At 41.6% G+C, this 20,383-nt stretch overlaps 1 protein-coding gene across 1 annotated transcript; it reads right to left on the bottom strand.

Annotated features, from left to right (window-relative positions):
* Nucleotides 1–933: 933 nt before the first annotated feature.
* On the bottom strand, nt 934–11,478 carry XB5822256.S (provisional ortholog of CDC42 effector protein 2 S homeolog). Its single transcript, NM_001092066.1, is given in 2 exon segments — nt 934–1,859; nt 11,391–11,478. A coding segment is annotated over 1 exon segment (705 nt). The 5' UTR covers nt 1,730–1,859; nt 11,391–11,478; the 3' UTR covers nt 934–1,024.
* Nucleotides 11,479–20,383: the final 8,905 nt, after the last annotated feature.

Here is a 20,383-nt window from a genome sequence, read left to right as displayed (position 1 = left end):
GCTAGTTAGCCAAAAATGTAATGTATAAAGGCTGGAGTAACTGGATGTCTAACATAACAGCCAGAACACGACTTCCTCCTTTTCAGCTCTCTTGGATTCCACTGATTGGTTACCAGTCAGTAACCACTCAGTGACTTGAGGGAAGGTCACATGGGTCATAACTGTTGCTTTTGAATCTGAGCTGAATGTTGAGGATCAATTGCAAACTCACTGAACAGTTATGTCCCATTTGGCCCCCCTTCAAGTCACTGACTAACTCAGAGTTAGAGAGCTGAAAAGCAGGAAGTAGTGTTCTGGCTATTATGTTACAGATCCATTCACTCCAGCCTTTATACATTACATTTTTGGCTAACTAACTATATGAGAAACATGTTATTATTTTGCACAGCCTATCTATTTAGCCAGTTTTTATTTTTACACTCAACTGTTCCTTTAGCGTCAAACATATGATACATTCTAACAGCAGACCTTTCCTCTCACTAATCCACTAAGACTCCATAACTGTCATGCATGGTCTACCATCATTGCCAGGAAACTTAAATCATCAGCTGGTCAAGGGTTAAGCAACATAACAGTCTGAATTTCAAGTGAACACAACATCTCTTGATGGTTAGGGGAATGGCAATTTTATGTTGGGTTGTCTGCATCCTCCGACTATGCCAGGACATGTTATTCAAGGCTTACTCACAGCTTAATGCAAAATATCCCAGTGCTGCTTCATCCTCTGTATAATAATAATTGTTGAACCCATTTTTAAGCTGGTGGAGACCACTATTGGAATGAACAATATTTTGATAAATTTATACGGAGTGCGTAAAGTCTATATATACACATCTACTGTAAGACAGTATTGTGGGTTCTAACCCATTGTTTGCCTTGCAAACAATTGCTGGTTTATTAAACAATTAAGAAACGTGTTCCTCATTAAAGCAATCCAAGTAAATAAATAGTATTTATGTATCTTTATACAACATCTTTGTTTTCGTTAATCAATGAGTTTTTAATAATCCGTTTCCTTGCAGTCTTAAAGTTTATAATCATCCATTATCCTTAAAACATCCTCCAAGATGGAAGGTCCCAGGTCTAATTGAAGCCCAGAGAGTGACTCAGATTTTGGAATACCTTGTTCCTGGGTGAGTTGGTTGTCTTTGTTTTCCTGCATTCGGTCAGAAGTGGAACAAAAGCTCTGGGCACCATCTTCATTGATTGACCCCTCAGATAAACTGTCATAAGGCACAAGATTACTGCTCTCTTGGTCCAGAGGGATAGATGCAAATGAAACATTCTCATCTCTTGAAAAGCATCTCTCACCATAGCTGATGGACACAGAACGTAGACCTGGAGTCTCTTCCAAGTGTAACCTAGGAGGCTTTGGTGGGGCTCTGTCTTTACTATTGGGAGCACTGAAGGCGGGAAGAGACACTGCGTTTTTCAGGAATGGCCGGTAACTTGCAGAAATGGCATCACTATGAAACTCTTCATCGAGGCTGGTGTCAGTACTAAGAATGGTAAACTTTTGACCCATGTTTGGAATCAGGTCATACTTTCCCTGCAAAAAGGACAGCTCCCCAAACATGTCTCCTTCTCCATCCAGCCCTATGTGAGCACTGTGCCTAAAATCTCCCAGAGGAGGGCTGATCATCTCCCTTGAAAGTACATCTCGAAGTTTTGGCTTTTTACCTCGCTTGGGAGTGGAAGTTTTAAGATAGATGGGAGTTTTTGCCGGCATCTCTACTGGTCTTTTGACTGGACACCAATGATTAATTTAGGGAATATTGTCAAAAGATCACAGTATGAGCAGAAATCTAATATTTTCTTATAGCTGCCCTAGGTTGATATTTGAATTGTCTTGAATTGATCTGAAATAAAATATAACCAAAAATGCATTAAAATTGCAGATTGCATGTATTTGTTTTACATTTTATTCTGAACCCCAATCATCCACTTGTTATATGTAAAATAACTAAAACACAAGTCAATAAAGCAGTTCTGGCTTGTAAATTAGGTCAATGCTCCAGGCACCTTGTTCTTATACATGGCAGTCACTGTTACTTTCAAATGTGTCTGAATGCTGGTTATGTATAACAAAGTATACAACAGTAATTTCATAAGACACCTGGGGGTAAATTTATCAAAGAGTGAAGTTCCGCAACTCTCCATTCATTTCTATGGGATTTTGAAAGGTGTATTTATCAATGGGTGCAGGGGCGTAAATATAGAGGAAGCAGACCCTGCAGTTGCAGGGGGCCCAGGAGTGTAGGGGGCCCAGTGAGACCCTAATTAATTAGCAATTTTAATATATCTTGGTAAAATAGGCTAACTTATAAATATTTTGGGGCCCTAAATTGAATTTGCTATGGGGCCCAGTAACAACTAGTTACGCCACAGAATGGGTGAAAGTGAAATTTCCCCCTTTGATAAATACGCCTTTAAAAACCCATAGAAATGAATGGGAAGTGGCGGAATTTCACTCTAGTGGCGGAACTTCACTATTAACTTCACTCTTTGATAAATAAACCCCCTGATATTTATCAGAGCAAGGCCTTAGTGACTAAATGGGCAGACACTGGTCCTCTACAGCTCGCTTTTTATCTTAATAAGCGTTGGCATTTCAGGACTATGTTAAAAATAACATTATTAATTTACTATGTACAACATAAAGGTAGCAAGAGTACTACAAATAGCTTTCTAGGCGGAAAAGTACATATAGGATTAGCTTCCTTCCCTTTATCCAAACAGGATGGATGATCCTCCCAGCCTTACGTCCAGATAAAAATCAGACACACGGCAAATAATAGCCACTTATCACATATTTATTTTAAAGGCCACTGCTGGCACTCTTTCACAAAGGTTTCAATCAATTTAAGTGCCTCCAAGTTCCAAAAATAGAAACATTGCATTTAATTGCAAATACTCTATAATTGTATTATAGAGGGGGAAATGGCATGCATTGCACAGTGGGGGAAATATCCGGTATTGTACTATGATTAGAGGTACAGACCGTATATTGTGCTGTGTGAGGGCAAATTAGGCCCTGTATTGTATAAAATGGGGTGGAACCAGTGTCCCCCCATGGGAGGGGAGAGCGACAGAGGAGAGGGGAGGGGAAGGAGGGAGAGGAGAGCGATGGAGGAGAGGGGAAGGAGGGAGAGCGACAGAGGAGAGAGGAGGAGGTAGGGGAGAGCGACGGAGGAGAGGGAGGGGAAGGAGGTAGGGGAGAGCGATGGAGGAGAGGGGAAGGAGGGAGGGGTGAGCGACAGAGGGGAGGGTGACAGGAGGGAGGGGAAGGAGGGAGGGGTGAGCGATAGAGGAGAGGAGAAGGAGGGAGGGGTGAGCAACAGAGAGGAGGTTGACAGGAGGGAGGGGAGAGAAAGGAGGGAGGGGTGAGCGACGGAGGAGAGGGGAAGGGGTGAGTGACAGAGGAGAGGGGAAGGAGGGAGGGGTGAGCGACAGAGGAGAGGGGAAATCGATGGAGGGAGGGGAGATTGACGGAGGAGAGGGAGGGGAGAGCAATGGAGGAGAGGTGAGAATGATGGAGGGGAGGGTGACAGGAGGGAGGGGAGAGAGCAACAGAAGGGAAGGTGACAGGAGGAAGGGGAGAGCGACGGAGGGGAGGGAGGGGAAAGTGACGGAGGGGAGGGTGACAGGAGGAAGAGGAGAGCGACAGAGGGGAGGGTGGTAAGTGATGGAGGGAAAGGAGGGAGGGGTGAGTATTAGAGGAGAGGGACGGGTGACAGGGGGGATGGGAGAGCGACAGGAGAGGGGAGGGGCAGGAAAGAGGGGAGAATGGTGAAGGAGAGGGTGACAGGAGGGAGGGGAGATCAATGGAGGAGAGGGAAGGAAAGAGGGGAGAGCAACATAGGAGAGGACGTCAGGTGGGAGGGGGGAGTGACGGACATACCAAACAAACTATACTTGTTAGGTCACATGAGCCAATTAACAGACAGAGTTCTGTCTTTTGCTCCCACACTTTTTCCTGTTACAGTTAAAACTGTAGTATTTCTGGTCAGGTGATCTCTGAGGCAGCACACAGACCATCACAAAATGGTGGTTCAAGGCAAGAGATGTAAAAGGGCAAGATTTACTTAAATATATATTCCAGTTTGGTAAGATTCTTTAACATGCCACTTAATTTGATATAAACTATATGTTGCTCAAGTATTTATTTTGGGGGTATAGTTTTCCTTTAAATGTTCTGACATGAGTGACTACAGATGATCTATCTATCTTTATGTAAAGTATGTCAACTATGTAAAGTATGGGGGAGATTGTAGAAAAAAGAATGTTCTGTAAGGGGGGGCAAGATTTGAACATATGTTGTACTGTATAGTGTGTGGGAGATCTGATGCTGTAATGCACAATGTGTGGGGGAGAACAAACACTGTATTGTACAGTGCAGCAGAGTAGGTCCTCTACTGTACAGAGTAAGAGGCAGTCTAGTTTAAAGGGATCCTGTCATCGGAAAACATGTTTTTTTCAAAACGCATCAGTTAATAGTGCTACTCCAGCAGAATTCTGCACTGAAATCCATTTCTCAAAAGAGCAAACAGATTTTTTTATATTCAATTTTGAAATCTGACATGGGGCTAGACATTTTGTCAATTTCCCAGCTGCCCCTGGTCATGTGACTTGTGCCTACACTTTAGGAGAGAAATGCTTTCTGGCAGGCTGCTGTTTTTCATTCTCAATGTAACTGAATGTGTCTAAAGGAAAAGTATCACCAAAAATGAAAGTGTTTTAAAAGAATGACAATATAATGTACTGTTGTACTGCACTAGTAAATCATGCTTCAGAAACAACTACATTTTATATAAACAAGCTGCTGTGTAGCCATGGGGCAGCCATTCAAGCACAGGATACACAGTAGATAACAGATAAGTTCTACTATAGTTTATATAAACAAGCTGCTGTGTAGCTATGGAGGCAGCCATTCAAGCACAGGATACACAGTAGATAACAGATAAGTACTACTATAGTTTATATAAACAAGCTGCTGTGTAGCTATGGAGGCAGCCATTCAAGCACAGGATACACAGTAGATAACAGATACATTCTGAAGAATCCCATTGTACACTACAGAGCTGATCTATTATGCATCCTGTGCCTTTTCTCCTTTTTCAGCTTTGAATGGCTGCCCCCATGGCTACACAGCAGCTTGTTTATATAAACTATAGTAGAGTTTCTGAAACAAAGACACCAGTTTTACCAGTGCAGCAAAAAACTATATATTTTCATTACTTTGAAACATTCATTTTTTGTTGCTGCTGTTCCTTTAAAACACATCGTCTGAAGAAGAGGAAATTTGTTGTTGGACGACTAATCTCCCCGGAATCTTACCGTGTGCCACCACCCTTAAGGTGAATAAATATAGTAATAAAAGAAAATCTTCAGTGACCTTTGCTTTGTAAGAGAGAGAGAGAGAGACAAGTTGGCAGGTAGTCACCCAATCAGCAGGTAGCAAATGCTGGTCACCTGTATAACAGCTCATTGGTTGCTATGGGTTACTACACCTGGGTAAATGTAGTGCCCTGTATTACATATTGGGCTATCTTTCCCAATAAACATGTATTGACTATATTGTGGGTAAAAACAGAGTAATAATAGTTGATACATCTTACGAACAATACAAGTGTTGGCAATTGGCAAGTTCCTTTCTGAAATGCCATTTTTATAAACTTTTTATTTGGATCTGGCTCACAACGCCCTTAGACTTCCACATATACAAAACAAATATGTGGAACATAACAGAACCGTGTCTCACAATCTCCCACATACACGTTTATCACAAAGCATGTACAGCAAGAAGAGAATTGGCCACAGAACCCCTACCCTGTGGTGTTTTGTGCATACTGCTACTGAAAAATGCCTTACCCTTTAAACAAAACAGGGATTGTTTGTCCATATATTGCAATATATTTAAGATGGCCAACTACGTCAAAGTCATCCCATATCTGGCCAGTCCTACGCTCAACTTTCATCTGACTCATTCAGAATTATATTGCTTCATTATACATTTTACACAGGGACTAAGTTTTATCTGCAACAGATATGGGATGACTTTGACGTAGTTGGCCAGCTTAAATATATTGCAATATATGGACAAACAATCCCTGTTTTGTTTAAAGGGTAAGGCATTTTTCAGTAGCAGTATGCACAAAATGTCTCTGTCTTAAATATATTGATAATGGGTTGAGTGCAGAGGACTCTTGTATTTGTCTATAAGTATTTTGTGGTCACAGCCTCATTGCACCCCCACCTAACGGTTTTAAAAATCAGTGATGAGCACAACTTTCCCTTGTTTGTTATACCCTGTGGTGTGTCCCTTTAGCCCAGTGATTCTTGATCGATGGGTGGGATGCCAAAATTAGATCCACACTGAGGTAAATGGTAGGTCTTCATAGCCACCCTTAACCCCATTATAGTCCCTTTCCCTAGAGCCCAGAGTATAGAAAGAGTACAGAGTAAGTACCATATTTATTACATTTCATGGAACTGGCTAAATGTATTGCCAAATTCGGCACGCCAATTCATAGATTGGTTTCCTATGCAAAAGATGATTAAAAAAAAAAAAAGGACTATGGCACACTACACACTGTAAAGTTAAAAAGTATTGCAGTGTTGTTCTATGAACTTGGAGAGACAAATTAAAAGCAGACTCAAAGATCCGATCGTTTAGCGACATCGCCAAACGAGCAGTTCTTTCCCCGATATGCCACTAACGGCATGGCTATATTGGAGGTAATCCGAACGTTCGGCCGTACGGTCGAACGATTGGATTACGATACGCCAAGGGGCATCAGACGGGTCGGTCGGGTATAAATCAAACCTTCCCGATCGATATTGTGGCCAGATATCGATCGTGAAGACCCGAAGAAAGCCACCATACACGGGCAGATAAGCTGTCAAATTGGTCTAAACGTGTATGGCCACCTTAAGAGAAGCCTACATTGGGAATGACAGGGGGAGATATTTTTCCATTAAAATCTCAGCAGGTCACAGCTAACTGATAAACCCTGAGACATCACGAAGTTAAACCTCCTTCATAAGCCTGCAAGGCTTCCCCGTTCTCAAACGTAAACACATGGAAACTGGCACTGAAGGAGTTAACAGGAAGGCAAAACAAGAGGAACTGATGTGAGAATATGGTGACCTTTACCCCCCTGAATGTGGCCTGGGGGGCCTTGCTGGATTCAGAATTTGTTTGTGTACAATATTATAACACTTCAGTTATACACATAATATATTAATGCAGCAGGGACCTGACAAACAACATTATAAAAACAGTACACAGAAACAGAAATCTGGAAGGCCTTATCGCTATCTTTCACAATCTCGAGCCAATGCCACAAGAATGCGAAGGTATATTTATCAAAATGAAAAACAGAACTTGCTACAGTCCAGCCCTGTTATAAGTTAATATTAGGGTAAATTAGCCCATTAAAGGGGTGGTTCACCTTTAAGTTTACATTTAGTATGTTATAGAATGGCTAATTTTAAGATACTTTTCAATTGGTCTTCATTATGTATTATATATATTATTTATAGGTTTTTAATTATTTGCCTTCTTTTTCTGATTCTTTCCAGCATTAAAATGGGGGTCACTGACCCCATCTAAAAAAAACAAATGCTCTGCAAGGCTATACATTTTTGTCATTGCTACTTTATATTACTCATCTTTCTATTCAGGCCTCTCCTGTTCATATTCCAGTCTCTTATTCAAATTAATACACGGCTGCTAGGGTAATACAGACCTTCGTGACCAGATTGCTGAAATTGCAAACTGGAGAGCTGCTGAATAAAAAGCTAAATGACTCAAAAAAACACAAACCATAAAAAATGAAAACCAATTGCAAATTGTTTCATAATATCCTTCTCTACATCATACTAACAGGTAATTTAAGTAGATGGGGCGTCGAATAACGGAAGCAATCTTGGCTGGCAGGCCTGGTATAACCCTATCTTTGACTTTTTATGATTAACATAAATGACAATGAAATTGCTGCTGGTAATGGATGCAAATGTCTACAGTCTGATTGCATTAGAGTATGACTATGTTGCCAAAATGCTAAGATGTACTGACTAACACAAGGGTGAAAAACAGATGGGGAAGCCGCTCCTCTGGTTCAGACACATTCTTGGCAAGGATATCTGGACAGGAGATTTTCTGGAGTAACAAAATATGTGACTTAACCTTCTTGTAGCAAGGATGGGCTGATAGTGGGGACTGGCCCAGAAGAATCCACCCTCAGATGAAAGGGTTGCAGGAAACTGCAGGATACATAGTATTGGTATCTATCTGGTTCTACCAGTGGCTATGATAGGATAAATGCTTGGAATGATTCATTGCTCCATTCCAAGTGCTCCGGAATTCCAAAAACAGGACATGGGCCAATAAAAAGCTAGTAGAACTTGCAATATCCTTGGAGGTCCAGGGACAAAATTAAAAAAAAAAAAAATACTAAATTTGGGAACAGTTCTTTACTCGCAACAGAAGACTACATTACAGTAAAAGGGAAGTATTTACTCTGCATTCACCTAGGCATTAGGTATATTATGTTGTGATTTTGAACACATAAAACAAGTGTATCACTACGAACACACACAAAGCCATGCAATATATAGCATGCTTGTTGGTTAGCATATTCACATCCAGTGAGGCCCAGCGCGGAAACAATTTTTGAAACCCGAACCCTGACCTGCATCGGACCCGTGACCCGCTTGGACCCGCTACCTGACCCAACCCGCAAGTGCTTTATCCGCAACCTGATCCGTGACCATCAAGAAACAGGAAGTACCGTCATTGTTAACCGGAAGTGACATCATTAGAAGTAGGCTTGATAAAGGGCCCGAAACTTTGCCCTTTTTTGCGGATACACATGGGCTTTAATAAACACGGATTTCAAAAAGCAATTTACACGGTGTGCTGCTGGATTTTTGACTACAAGTATCTCTGACCCTGTACAAGGGAAGGGTCTTCCGGTAAATACACCCGGCACCTTCAACCAGTGTTTACCAGTCAGGTAGAGCACTCCACTATCGTGCAGTATCATTAGAAGTAGGCATCATCAGTAAAACTTGCTATTGAGAAGACCCACAACCCAACCCGTGACCCCGCAGAACCACGTCTATACCAGCACCCGAACGTTCTACCCACAACCTGCAGGTTACCCTTTTTTTTGTGGGTAAGCCACGGGTACCTGACTCGCTGCAGGACTCTACAGTGAGGTTTAAAGGAGAAGGAAAGGCAAACCATAAATAGGCTTCAATGCAAAGTCTTGTGGGCGTAGAAATTACTTAGCGTTTTCTAAATTTTCTCCCTGGTCTCATCTAGAAGCAGTTCCGCTCATAGGAAGACTGCAGCGTCTGACTCAGTGATGTCACAGCATAATTTAGATCAAGGGCGCAAGTCCTGCAGGAGGTGCGCATTCAAATCTGGATATGAGCGTGTCATCATGCGACCCTAAAGCACACGCCTCCTACCCTTACAGTCTCCAGTAACTAAGGAGACGCATGAGCTGTACGATTTAATTATAGTTAGAACAGCAAACACTCTGCATCTAGCGCTTGCGGTCCGCTACCACTACCACTAATGACTACCACCACTGACACTACCACTACTGAGCGCTACGTCAGCACTCCTAGGGTCAACTATTTTTATTTTTTGGCGAGTGAAGGAAGTGTTCGCTACATTACTAAGATGGCGCCTGCCAAACTAAATAAGCAATCCGAACAAGGAGATGGATTCTACCCGATTAGAATGGCCTAAGTGACTTTCTACCATAGCGAATTTGAACGTCTTGGGGAGTACAATACAGGGAGATAAGTATTGATTTTTTCCTTTCCTTCTCCTTTAAGTATTTGGTTATTAGATGTACACTGCCTCTTAAAGTAGAAGGAAACCCTGTAGAAAAAAACCCTGTACCCCCACCCCATGTAGCCTGGGGGGAGGAGGGAGGGGGGTCCCTGGCTACTTTTTCTCTGCCGACTAACACATGGCAGAGATTTTGTTTCTGCTACTTGTAACCATACTACCTGCTGTGTGTCATCTCCTATTGACATCTTTATGACCAGTATCAGATGGCCTTAGAACCTGAGAAAAGCATCTGTAAATGGGCAATCGCAAACTGTTGTTGAATAAAAGCAGGACCAGGGAAGGGATACCAGATGAGGGATACTTCTTATAAATGCAAGTTGCTAGGCTGCTCTGATCCCCTATTGAAAGCAAATGCAATCGATGAAGCTGACTATTTTATACGTAACCCGATTTTAGCACATGATCTGGTCTGGTATTCTTATCATGACAGAGCAGTGGAAGTGTGTATGAGGAAAAGCATTAAAGGGATACGGTCATGAGAAAACATGTTATTTCAAAATGCACAACAGTGCTGCTACCAAATAACCAATCACAGCCCTTATTTGGTACCCCAGGAACTTGTTTCATGCTAGTGCTGCTCACCAACTCTTTTTACATCTGAATGTTGCTCACGGGTGAAAAAGGTTGGGGACCCCTGGGCTAGAAGGTGGGTTGAGGAGCCATCCTGGCAGAGAAAAGTTACGTTTCGAGTAGATTGGCAGTGGTCCAAGGGCTATTGTTAAGGGTATTACAAATTTACCGGCAACTACAACTAAATTTGTAATACCGGCCCCAATCTTGGCAGGTGTTTTACCCTACCTAAAGTGCTGGCTCTTTCTGAAAGCACATGTCCAGACAAAATGACCTGAGATGGCTGCCCACACACCAATATTACAACTAAAAAAAAATACACGTTAGGTTAAGAATTACATTTTTACGGCCCTGGGTGGGATGTGGGATTATAAATCAGTGCGGAATATAGCATATTGGAGACAGTAGTGGGGCTCATTTACAAACACTGGGCAAATTTGCACCTGGGCAGTAACCCATAGCAACCAATCAATCATTAGCTTTTATCAGCCAGCTGCAGGATAAACGCTGAAAGCAATGATCTGATTGGTTGCTATGGGTTATTGCCCGGGTGCAAATTTGCCCAGTGTTTGTAAATGAGCCCCAGTGTATATATATGGGGTGCGCTAGAAGCAGGGCAGAGTAGAGCCCAAGTAGCTCAGACAGGCGCAGCTCCATTATTAATATTATGCACATACGCTCCTTTCCTATCCAATGTACGTAACGCGCCGCGTTATATCCAGCAACTCCCGGCAATTACTGCCTCCTATTCCTTTCCGTGAGAGCACGTGACATGCAATAATCCCTCGCCAGCTCGTGCCCATATCTGGAGAGAAGGCAAAGCCAGGGGGGAAAGGACTGGAAGGAATGATTACAAGTGAGCCGCCAGAGATGCAGCTGAGCCCAGCCATTATGGTTGATACTGACAAAACAATGGAGGACCTGGGAAAAGACGTTTCCGACTCACCTGGTGCGGTACTTCTGAAATGGCAGCCCCGAGAGGAGCGAGCCGCTTAGCAGCCTCAGGACTGACAGGGAGCCGCAGCGTCGCTCACACTTACTACAACTCACACTGTGGGAGGAGCCAACACTGCTCTGAGTTTCACCTTCCCCGTCTCCTCACGCTCAAGGGCTTTTGGCTTCTCTGGAAAGAGAATGAGACCTCTGTGAGGTGAATGTGCCTTATGAGGAGGACAGGTGGATTATTTAATGCAGGGGGGATCCTGTCTGCTCCTCATTCCCAGGAAAAAACATTTGCTGACGTTCCCCTATAAAGAGGGAGGAAAAATATCCTAATTATTATTTAATATATATCCTGTATAAAGTGCTGCGCATAGAGATAATATACACCCGGGCCTGGCTGTCCCAGTGGAGCTGCAATCTAAGGCTCTTACTCCTAAAAGTAAATAGAATTCACACAGTTTAATAGTCCCTACATTTTTGAAACAGACATTTTCTACACACTTAGGGTAAGGGCACACGGGCAGATTTGGGGACATTAGTCGCCCCGGCAACAAATCGCCTCTTCTTCAGGACGACAATCTCTTCCAACTGCCTTCCCGACGGCTATAATCGCCACACTCGCAGTGCTTCGTTTTACGGAGTCGCCCGAAGTTTCCTTGTGAGGCAACTTTGCGCGACTTCGGAAAACAAAGCGCCGCGAGTGCCATACCGCAGGGATTTTTCATTATAGCTGACGGGAAGGCAGTTTGAGGAGAGTGTAGCCCTGAATCTGCCCATGTGCCCTTACCCTTAGATTGACGTTGTTTATCAGTTAGTGCCCCACTGAGTACCCTATACCTCCTGCCCCCCCTTACCCCTAGCAACCACAGGGTCTGATTCAGTGGAGTAAGTAGATGTTACTGGGCAGTGTCGGACTGGCCTGGCGGGATACGGAGAAAAAAAACGGTGGCCCTGACCATTAATGGACCCCCGCCGGGCTAGACCACTCTCTCGATAAATTATACACAAAAAAATGTTTCCTTAGGCGTGCCGCGCAGCGCCATGTGCGCATGCGTGCAGAGTCGAGCGGCGCCTTTCAAGCAGGAGCATGCTCGGTGCATCACGTAGGGGGGCGGTGGGTCAGAGGGGGCCCCGGACAGTAGTCCCGGTGGGCCCCAGTCCGACCCTGTTACTGGGCCCCACAGCAAATTAATTTTAGGGCCCCCCAACATATACACAGGTTGTCCTGGTTTACCAATATTTATTGAAATTGTATATGAATTAGAGCCTCATGGGGCCCCCTATACCTCCTGGACCACGCTGCAGCCGCAGGGTCTGCTTCCTCTAGTTACACCCCTGGTCTGATTCTCCTATAGTTATCCCCATTCCTAAATCCCTGTCCCTATCAGGGTTGTGTGGGAACGTCCACAGCTTACTTCATTCTATCTCCATAAATGAATTGTTATATCTTATTGTCCTTTATTTACATAAGACTGATACTTTCATGAATTTACACAGCACATTGTTAATGACTGACACCAGTGGAGTTTATATACTAAGTTCTTTATCATACTCATACACACAAGGGAAGAACATACAGACCAATAGCAGATAATATTCAAGTCAGAGTCAAACCCACGGCTCCAGTACTTGTTTATCCAAGAACATAAGTTATTATTGAATCCCAGATCTCTCCATAATTTTCGATGAGGGTGAGTCCCTAGCAACCTTTTTTTTGACCACTAGTTTAGAGATATGAGGGTTTGGAGGGTCAGTCTCATACAGTGCTTAGTTTGCAGATTAGATGGGAGCCAGATATGCTGCTTTGATTGCAGATTGCAAAGACAGGCTGAGATAGTAATGGCTTCTGGCTAAGGGTGGTGCCTAGGGTTGCCACCTGGCCCGTAAAAATGATGGCTGATCCCAATGTTATTAATAGGGAAAAAAGATAAACATATAGAAAGGCCAGTATTTTTTTTCCTGAAAAAGTGGCAACCCTAGTTGTGGCACACGTGAAGATTCAGGGGATATTAGTCGCCCAGTGACAAATCTCTTCTTCGGGCGACTTTTTTAGATTATTGCTCAAAAACCACAAAATATTCGGATTAATGTACGAAACCCAGCTCAGATCATGATTGTAAACGGGACATCTGCAATTGACTTCAACATGTCCTCATGAGAGGAGTACTTTTGTATTTGGCCTTTTAGCCGCATCAGGGAGGTTTTTTTTTTTCCTCTGAAAAAAAATCAGTTAACTTAAGGGTCGAATTTCAAATTGAAAAAAACTTCGAATAGGTCCGTTTTCGATCGAATAGGTCCTTGTTCGGACGAATTCGCATTGTACGAATCAAAGGAAATCAATTTGAAGTTTTTCCCCAAAAAAACGTAGATTTTTGCATTGGGAACACTGCACATTCTATTCCAAATCAAATTTATCAAATTAGTGTTATTCCTGGGTAAGGGCACACCTGGCAATTCGGGGAGATTTAGTCACCTGCATTCGATCGAATTTGAATCAAATTTTCCCCCCAAAAAACTTTGATTTTTCAAAGTCCACCAATTGACTCCAAATAGGTTCTAGAAGGTCCCCCATAGGCTAAAACAGCGATTTGGCAGGTTTTAGATGGCGAACGGTCGAAGTAGAAATTTTAAAAAGACAGTACATGATAAATTTCGATATTCGAATTTTTTAATTTTTTTCAAATTTGATTCGAATTTGGACTAATCCCTAGTTGAAGTACACAAAAAATAGCTCGAAATTCGAATTTATTTCATTTGAAAATTCACCTCGACCTTTGATAAATCTGCCCCTAAACGAAAGAAACATAAATCACAAGTTTCATAGATAAGACCTTTCATTGCAGATTTTTTATACAATGCAGAAATTCTGCTGACTTTGATATTTGGAAAAGGATTTGCAGCTCCCTATTATACACACAAAAAGCACAAAAGCAATTCTAGAAACCTAAAATAATTCTTATTCTAGAAAATCTCATTCGTTCATAACCTGAGCCTTAACGGTAAAAGCTCTGCTGAATTTTCCCTAATTGTAACATACAGTAGATGTTTTTCCTCTGTTCAAACATTTTGTAATGATCACAGTTATCATTTTGGAATTCCCAGTCGTTATTTATACTTCCCTGGGGAAATCCATAAAGCCCTTTTCTAAATTATTTCTCAACACATACAAACGCACATACTATTCATCTAATCATTTCCAGACAGAGAAAAAACCCACACCCATCTGTGATACTTGCTTGTGAAGGATCCCCTTCTGTATATACAAAATCTTACCATCACCATGTGAGACACAGCATCTGACAAACATTGGGGGAGACCAGAGGGGCATGGCTTCTGCTCAATGGTACTGAAGTTAACGGAACAGTAACACCAAAAAATAAAAGTGTATCAAAGTAATTAAAATATAATGTACAGTTGCCCTGTGCTGGTAAACCATCTGGGCTTGCTTCAGAAACACCACTTTCGCTTATATAAACAAGCTGCTGTGTAGCCATGGGGGCAGCCATTCAAGCACAGGATACACAGTAGATAACAGATAAGTACTACTATAGTTTATATAAACAAGCTGCTGTGTAGCCATGGGGGCAGCCATTCAAGCACAGGATACACAGTAGATAACAGATAAGTACTACTATAGTTTATATAAACAAGCTGCTGTGTAGCCATGGGGGCAGCCATTCAAGCACAGGATACACAGTATATAACAGATAAGTACTACTATAGTTTATATAAACAAGCTGCTGTGTAGCCATGGGGGCAGCCATTCAAGCACAGGATACACAGTAGATAACAGATAAGTACTACTATAGTTTATATAAACAAGCTGCTGTGTAGCCATGGGGGCAGCCATTCAAGCACAGGATACACAGTAGATAACAGATAAGTACTACTATAGTTTATATAAACAAGCTGCTGTGTAGCCATGGGGGCAGCCATTCAAGCACGGGATACACAGTAGATAACAGATAAGTACTACTATAGTTTATATAAACAAGCTGCTGTGTAGCCATGGGGGCAGCCATTCAAGCACAGGATACACAGTAGATAACATAAGTACTACTATAGCTTATATAAACAAGCTGCTGTGTAGCTATGGGGGCAGCCATTCAAGCACAGGATACACAGTAGATAACAGATAAGTACTACTATAGTTTATATAAACAAGCTGCTGTGTAGCCATGGGGGCAGCAATTCAAGCACAGGATACACAGTAGATAACAGATATGTACTACTATAGTTTATATAAACAAGCTGCTGTGTAGCCATGGGGGCAGCCATTCAAGCACAGGACACACAGTAGATAACAGATAAGTACTACTATAGTTTATATAAACAAGCTGCTGTGTAGCCATGGGGGCAGCCATTTAAGTTGAAAAAGGGGGAAAAGGCACAGGACACACAGCATATAAGAGATTGTATTCTTATCTGTTATCTGCTATGTGACCTGTGCCTTTGTTCCAGCTTGAATGGCTGCCCCCACGGCTATACAGTGGCTTGTTTATATAAACTATATTACGTTTCTGAAGCAAACACAGAACTTTTACCAGTGCAGGGCAAAAGTACATTATATTGTAATTACTTGTATACACATTTTTTGTGTTCCTGTTCCTTTAATATGTATCTGATCAGGTGGCAATTCAGTTTATGGGGCAGAACAGTAAATGACGTGGTCACACCAGGACTATTTTATTATATTACCAATGATTTAGTTGGTCATGGATGTGCATACGCCAAAAAAACGCCATTTGGTTACTTGCATAGACATGCAAATCAGTCACATAATATCCAACTGTTTGGATTGGACATCTCAGGTGAATTGCTTTCATGTTTGCCTGTATAATATCACCATCAAAATGTCGTAGTCATTTCCCAATAGGGAAAAAATAATAGATCTGTGTTTTCCTCATAACCTGCCCTGCACAAATTGTAACATATTTAATTCAGCTGATACTGTCCAGTTTCCTTTGCCTGAAATGTCTTTGTAAATTTGTTACAGCATGCAGAATAATATACCTCATATTTTTTTATATCATTCGAAAAAGCTTTGTTTTCACTCAAGTAATCCTGTGGCTTATTCTTCTATTTAAAGACTAAGAGGATAATGAATGCCACGAATGGGATTGACTTTAGGCAGTCACTTACAATAATGAAAGTTTGCCATGGTATTCTTAAAATAAAATGATACCCTAAATATTGAGTAGCTAAGCTATGTATAGACCTTAAAGGAGAAGGAAACCCCCTGGGCGCAAAACCCCTCCCTCCTCCCCCCTGGCCTACCTGTCCCCCTAACTTGTTACTCACCCCTCTGCGCAGGTCCTGTCCACGGAGTTCATGGTCGCCATCTTCTCGGGCATGCGCAGTAGGAACATTTACCGGTACGGATCTACTGCGCATGCACCTAATGTCACAAACTTTTCCGATTTCAGTGACATTCGGCTCATGCGCAGTAGATCCGTACCGGTAAATGTTCCTACTGCGCATGCGCCAGAAGACGCTGGTCAAAGCAGGAAGAAGACGCGTGTGGGAGAAGATGGCGACTGTGAACTCCGTGGACAGGACCTGTGCAGAGGGGTGAGTAACAAGTTAGGGGCGTTTGCCCAGGGGGACAGGTAGGCCAGGGTGGAGGAGGGAGGCATGCAAAACAGGGGAGGGGGAGGGGTTTTGCGCCCAGGGGGTTTCGTTCTCCTTTAAGACAACCCAAGACAACATGAAAAGGGGCAGAGAGGGAAGATTTATGGGTAGTTTTAATATAAGGCATGTTTGGCCATATCATATCAGATACATGTACAATAAAAAGAGCAGGTATTATTGCAGTACTCTTTGTATCACTTGTCCATGTGTGTCTAAAAAAAGGGAATAATCCTTATAATAGCTTTTATTTCCATACGTGCAAATGCATTGGGAACACTGCACATTCTATTCCAAATCAAATTGATCAAATTAGTGTTATTCTTTTACAGAAAGTGAAGAAAAAGGAATATCAGGGTAAGGGCACACCTGGCAGATTTAGTCACCTGCATTCGATCGAATTTGAATCAAATTTTTCCCCCAAAAAACTTTGATTTTTCAAAGTCCACCAATTGACTCCAAATAGGTTCTAGAAGGTCCCCCATAGGCTAAAACAGCAATTCGGCAGGTATTAGATGGCAAATGGTCAAAGAGACAGTACATGATAAATTTCGATATTCAAATTTTCGAATTTTTTTCAAATTCAAATCGAATTTGTACTATTCCCTAGTCAAAGTAAACAAAAAATAGCTCAAAATTAGAAATTTTTGAATTTGAAAATTCACCTCGACCTTTGATAAATCTGCCCCATCCAGTATCCCTGGTATGTGATAAATAGGCCCAACACCATAGTATGATAATATATATAAAATAATTTGCCTTCTTCTTAATCTAGAAAACAAATGCTCTGTAAGGCTTCAAATGTATAGTTATTGCTAGAGTCCTGCAGCGGGTCAGGTTACCCGCAAAAACCTGTGGTAGAAGTTCTGGGTGTGGGTATAGATGCGGGTCAGGGCATGGGTCTTCTCAATATTGATTTTTACTCCTTTTTTCTGATCACGCCTACTTCCAAAGATGCCACTTCCGGTTTACGATAGCACTTCCTGATGGTCAGCGGGTCGCGGATAAGGTACTTGCGGGTCGGGTAGCGGGTCCAAGCGGGTATGAATGCGGTTGCAGGAATGGGTTGGGTTCGGGTTCCAAAAAAAAGGACCCGCGCAGGACTCTAGTTATTGCTTTTTATTAGGGATGCACCGAATTGACTATTTTGGATTCGGCCCAACCCCCGAATCCTTTATGAAATATTTGGCTGAATACCAAATCCTAATTTGCAGGGCCGGATTTACATAGCAGGCATCCCTGGGCCCACTGCTGCTCATCGCCCTGTCCCATCCCCTTCCTTTGTGCACATGCACAAATTTTCAGCATCAGGTTCAGAGTACTGGGGATTGGTGCACAGGAAATTTTAAAAACTATTGCAACTCCTGTGAATCCCTAGTGCTTCTGTACTGTATGTGGCCTTTCCCCAAATGCGGGCCTGCTAATTTGCAAATTAGGGTGGGAAGAGGAAACGTTTTACTTCCTTGTTTTGTGACAAAAAGTCACACGATTTTCTTTCCTGCCCCTACTTTGAATATGCAAATTAGGATTCGGTTCGGCCGGGCAGAAGGATTCGGCCGAATCCTGCAGAAAAAGGCAGAATCCTGGATTCGGGGCCTCCCTACTTTTTATTACTCTTCTCATTCTATTCAGGCCTCTCCGATTCAAATTCCAGTCCCTTATTCAAATCAGTGCATGGTTGCTAGGGGAATTTGGACGCTAGCAACCAGATTTTACAAACTGGAGAGCTGCTGAATAAAAAGCTAAATAACTCAAAAACCACAAATAATAAAAACCAATTGCAAATAGCCTGAAAAGATCACTTTCTACATGATACTAAAAGTTAACTCAAAGGTGAACAACCCCGTTAAAGTGAATTTCTAGCTGGTTGCTATGGTTACTGGACGACGCAAACTCCTCCCAATAATCCACACTACTATTCAAGAAAGTGTAGACTCCTGTCTAAAAAGTGGCATAATTTCCTTTAATCACCTGGGCTATTACTTATTAAAACCCCCAGAGAAAAACTAGGTTTGGTATCAATCAACTACTGTATGATCAACATAGGATTTGCACTTTAGGTCATATTATGCAAGGACATTTTTAGACCTGAATAAAATGAGCTTTCCATCTCCAGGAGATTAAGAGAAAAGATGGAGACAAACTCTCTATGAAAAAAGTCAATTTATTCTCTGCTTCCTTTCCTTCATATTTACACCAGTCTCTGCTGTATTATAATAACTGAATTATTAACAACTGTTAGTAGAAAAAGTATTTGTGAAGTGGATATTTCTGGTTATACTTATATATAATTGTTTTTTTGATCTCTCAGAATTGTAATACTATAGATTATGAATAAAAATGTGAATTCAATTAAAATGGGTTGTGAATGACACCAAACCCACAATAGAGCATAACAAATACCTTGGATAGTCACATATATTGGTCTGGACACTTATAGTGAAAAACTATTTGTATAAGTGTAGACAAATGTGTGTGCGGGTTTCATACAAAAACTTTGCAGAAAGTATATCAAGCTTCTTTAAGTCTTACACAATGAATAAAGCCTCTGCTGTTTTACCTTTTACTTTGCTTAACACTTGACTGGCGATATCTGCAGCGCTGAACACAAATACTCCTGTTAACGTTATCCCCGCAAGTGTTGCAAAAATTGGTTTCAAATGAAATGTTTCACATACAGTAATGACCTTGTCCGAAACATGTCCGCCAGGTGATTTGCATGACAAGTGAAATTCCAAATAAATTTCCAATATACGTTACTTGAATCAAATACTGCTTTCAAAAATGCAACTTAAACAACATTAACATTTGGGTGTATTGGAAAGTTTCTTAGTATAACAGTTTCTTTCACTATGCAGTAACTATTTTGGGGGGAGATAACTTAAGGAGGGTTTTTTTTTTTTTTTTACAAGGTGTTATTCACTTAGGAACCATTCTAAATGTCTTATAAATATGTGTATAGTGGAGATGGTAAAGAGCATTAGAAAGTATAAACGATCTGTACAATAAATTAGTGATAAGCTGCCTCTGAGCCTGTGAAAGACATGCACCCACAAGACTGAACATATAGATAAAAATATACCAAAAATAAGTTGTCCGTTGTGATTTTTGTTTGCACCTTATCTATAGTTTCAAAAAAATGCACACACAAATATATATACGCATATATATATATATATATATAATACACAAAAGCCATGAATATCTTGTAAATTATATCCTTATAAACGGTGAGTAGTGATTTCTGTCACATGACTCACTAAAACTTGTGTATTATAATAAATAAAATACCCCTTGTTGGAAAATATGAGGATATTAGAAGTAACCTCTGAGTTCCATGACCTGTATAAAAGCACTTGGCCTTTGGCC

This window comes from Xenopus laevis, chromosome 8S, assembly GCF_017654675.1.
Source record: "Xenopus laevis strain J_2021 chromosome 8S, Xenopus_laevis_v10.1, whole genome shotgun sequence".
Taxonomy (NCBI): Eukaryota; Metazoa; Chordata; class Amphibia; order Anura; family Pipidae; genus Xenopus; species Xenopus laevis.
This window is presented reverse-complemented; position numbering and strand designations above follow the sequence as displayed.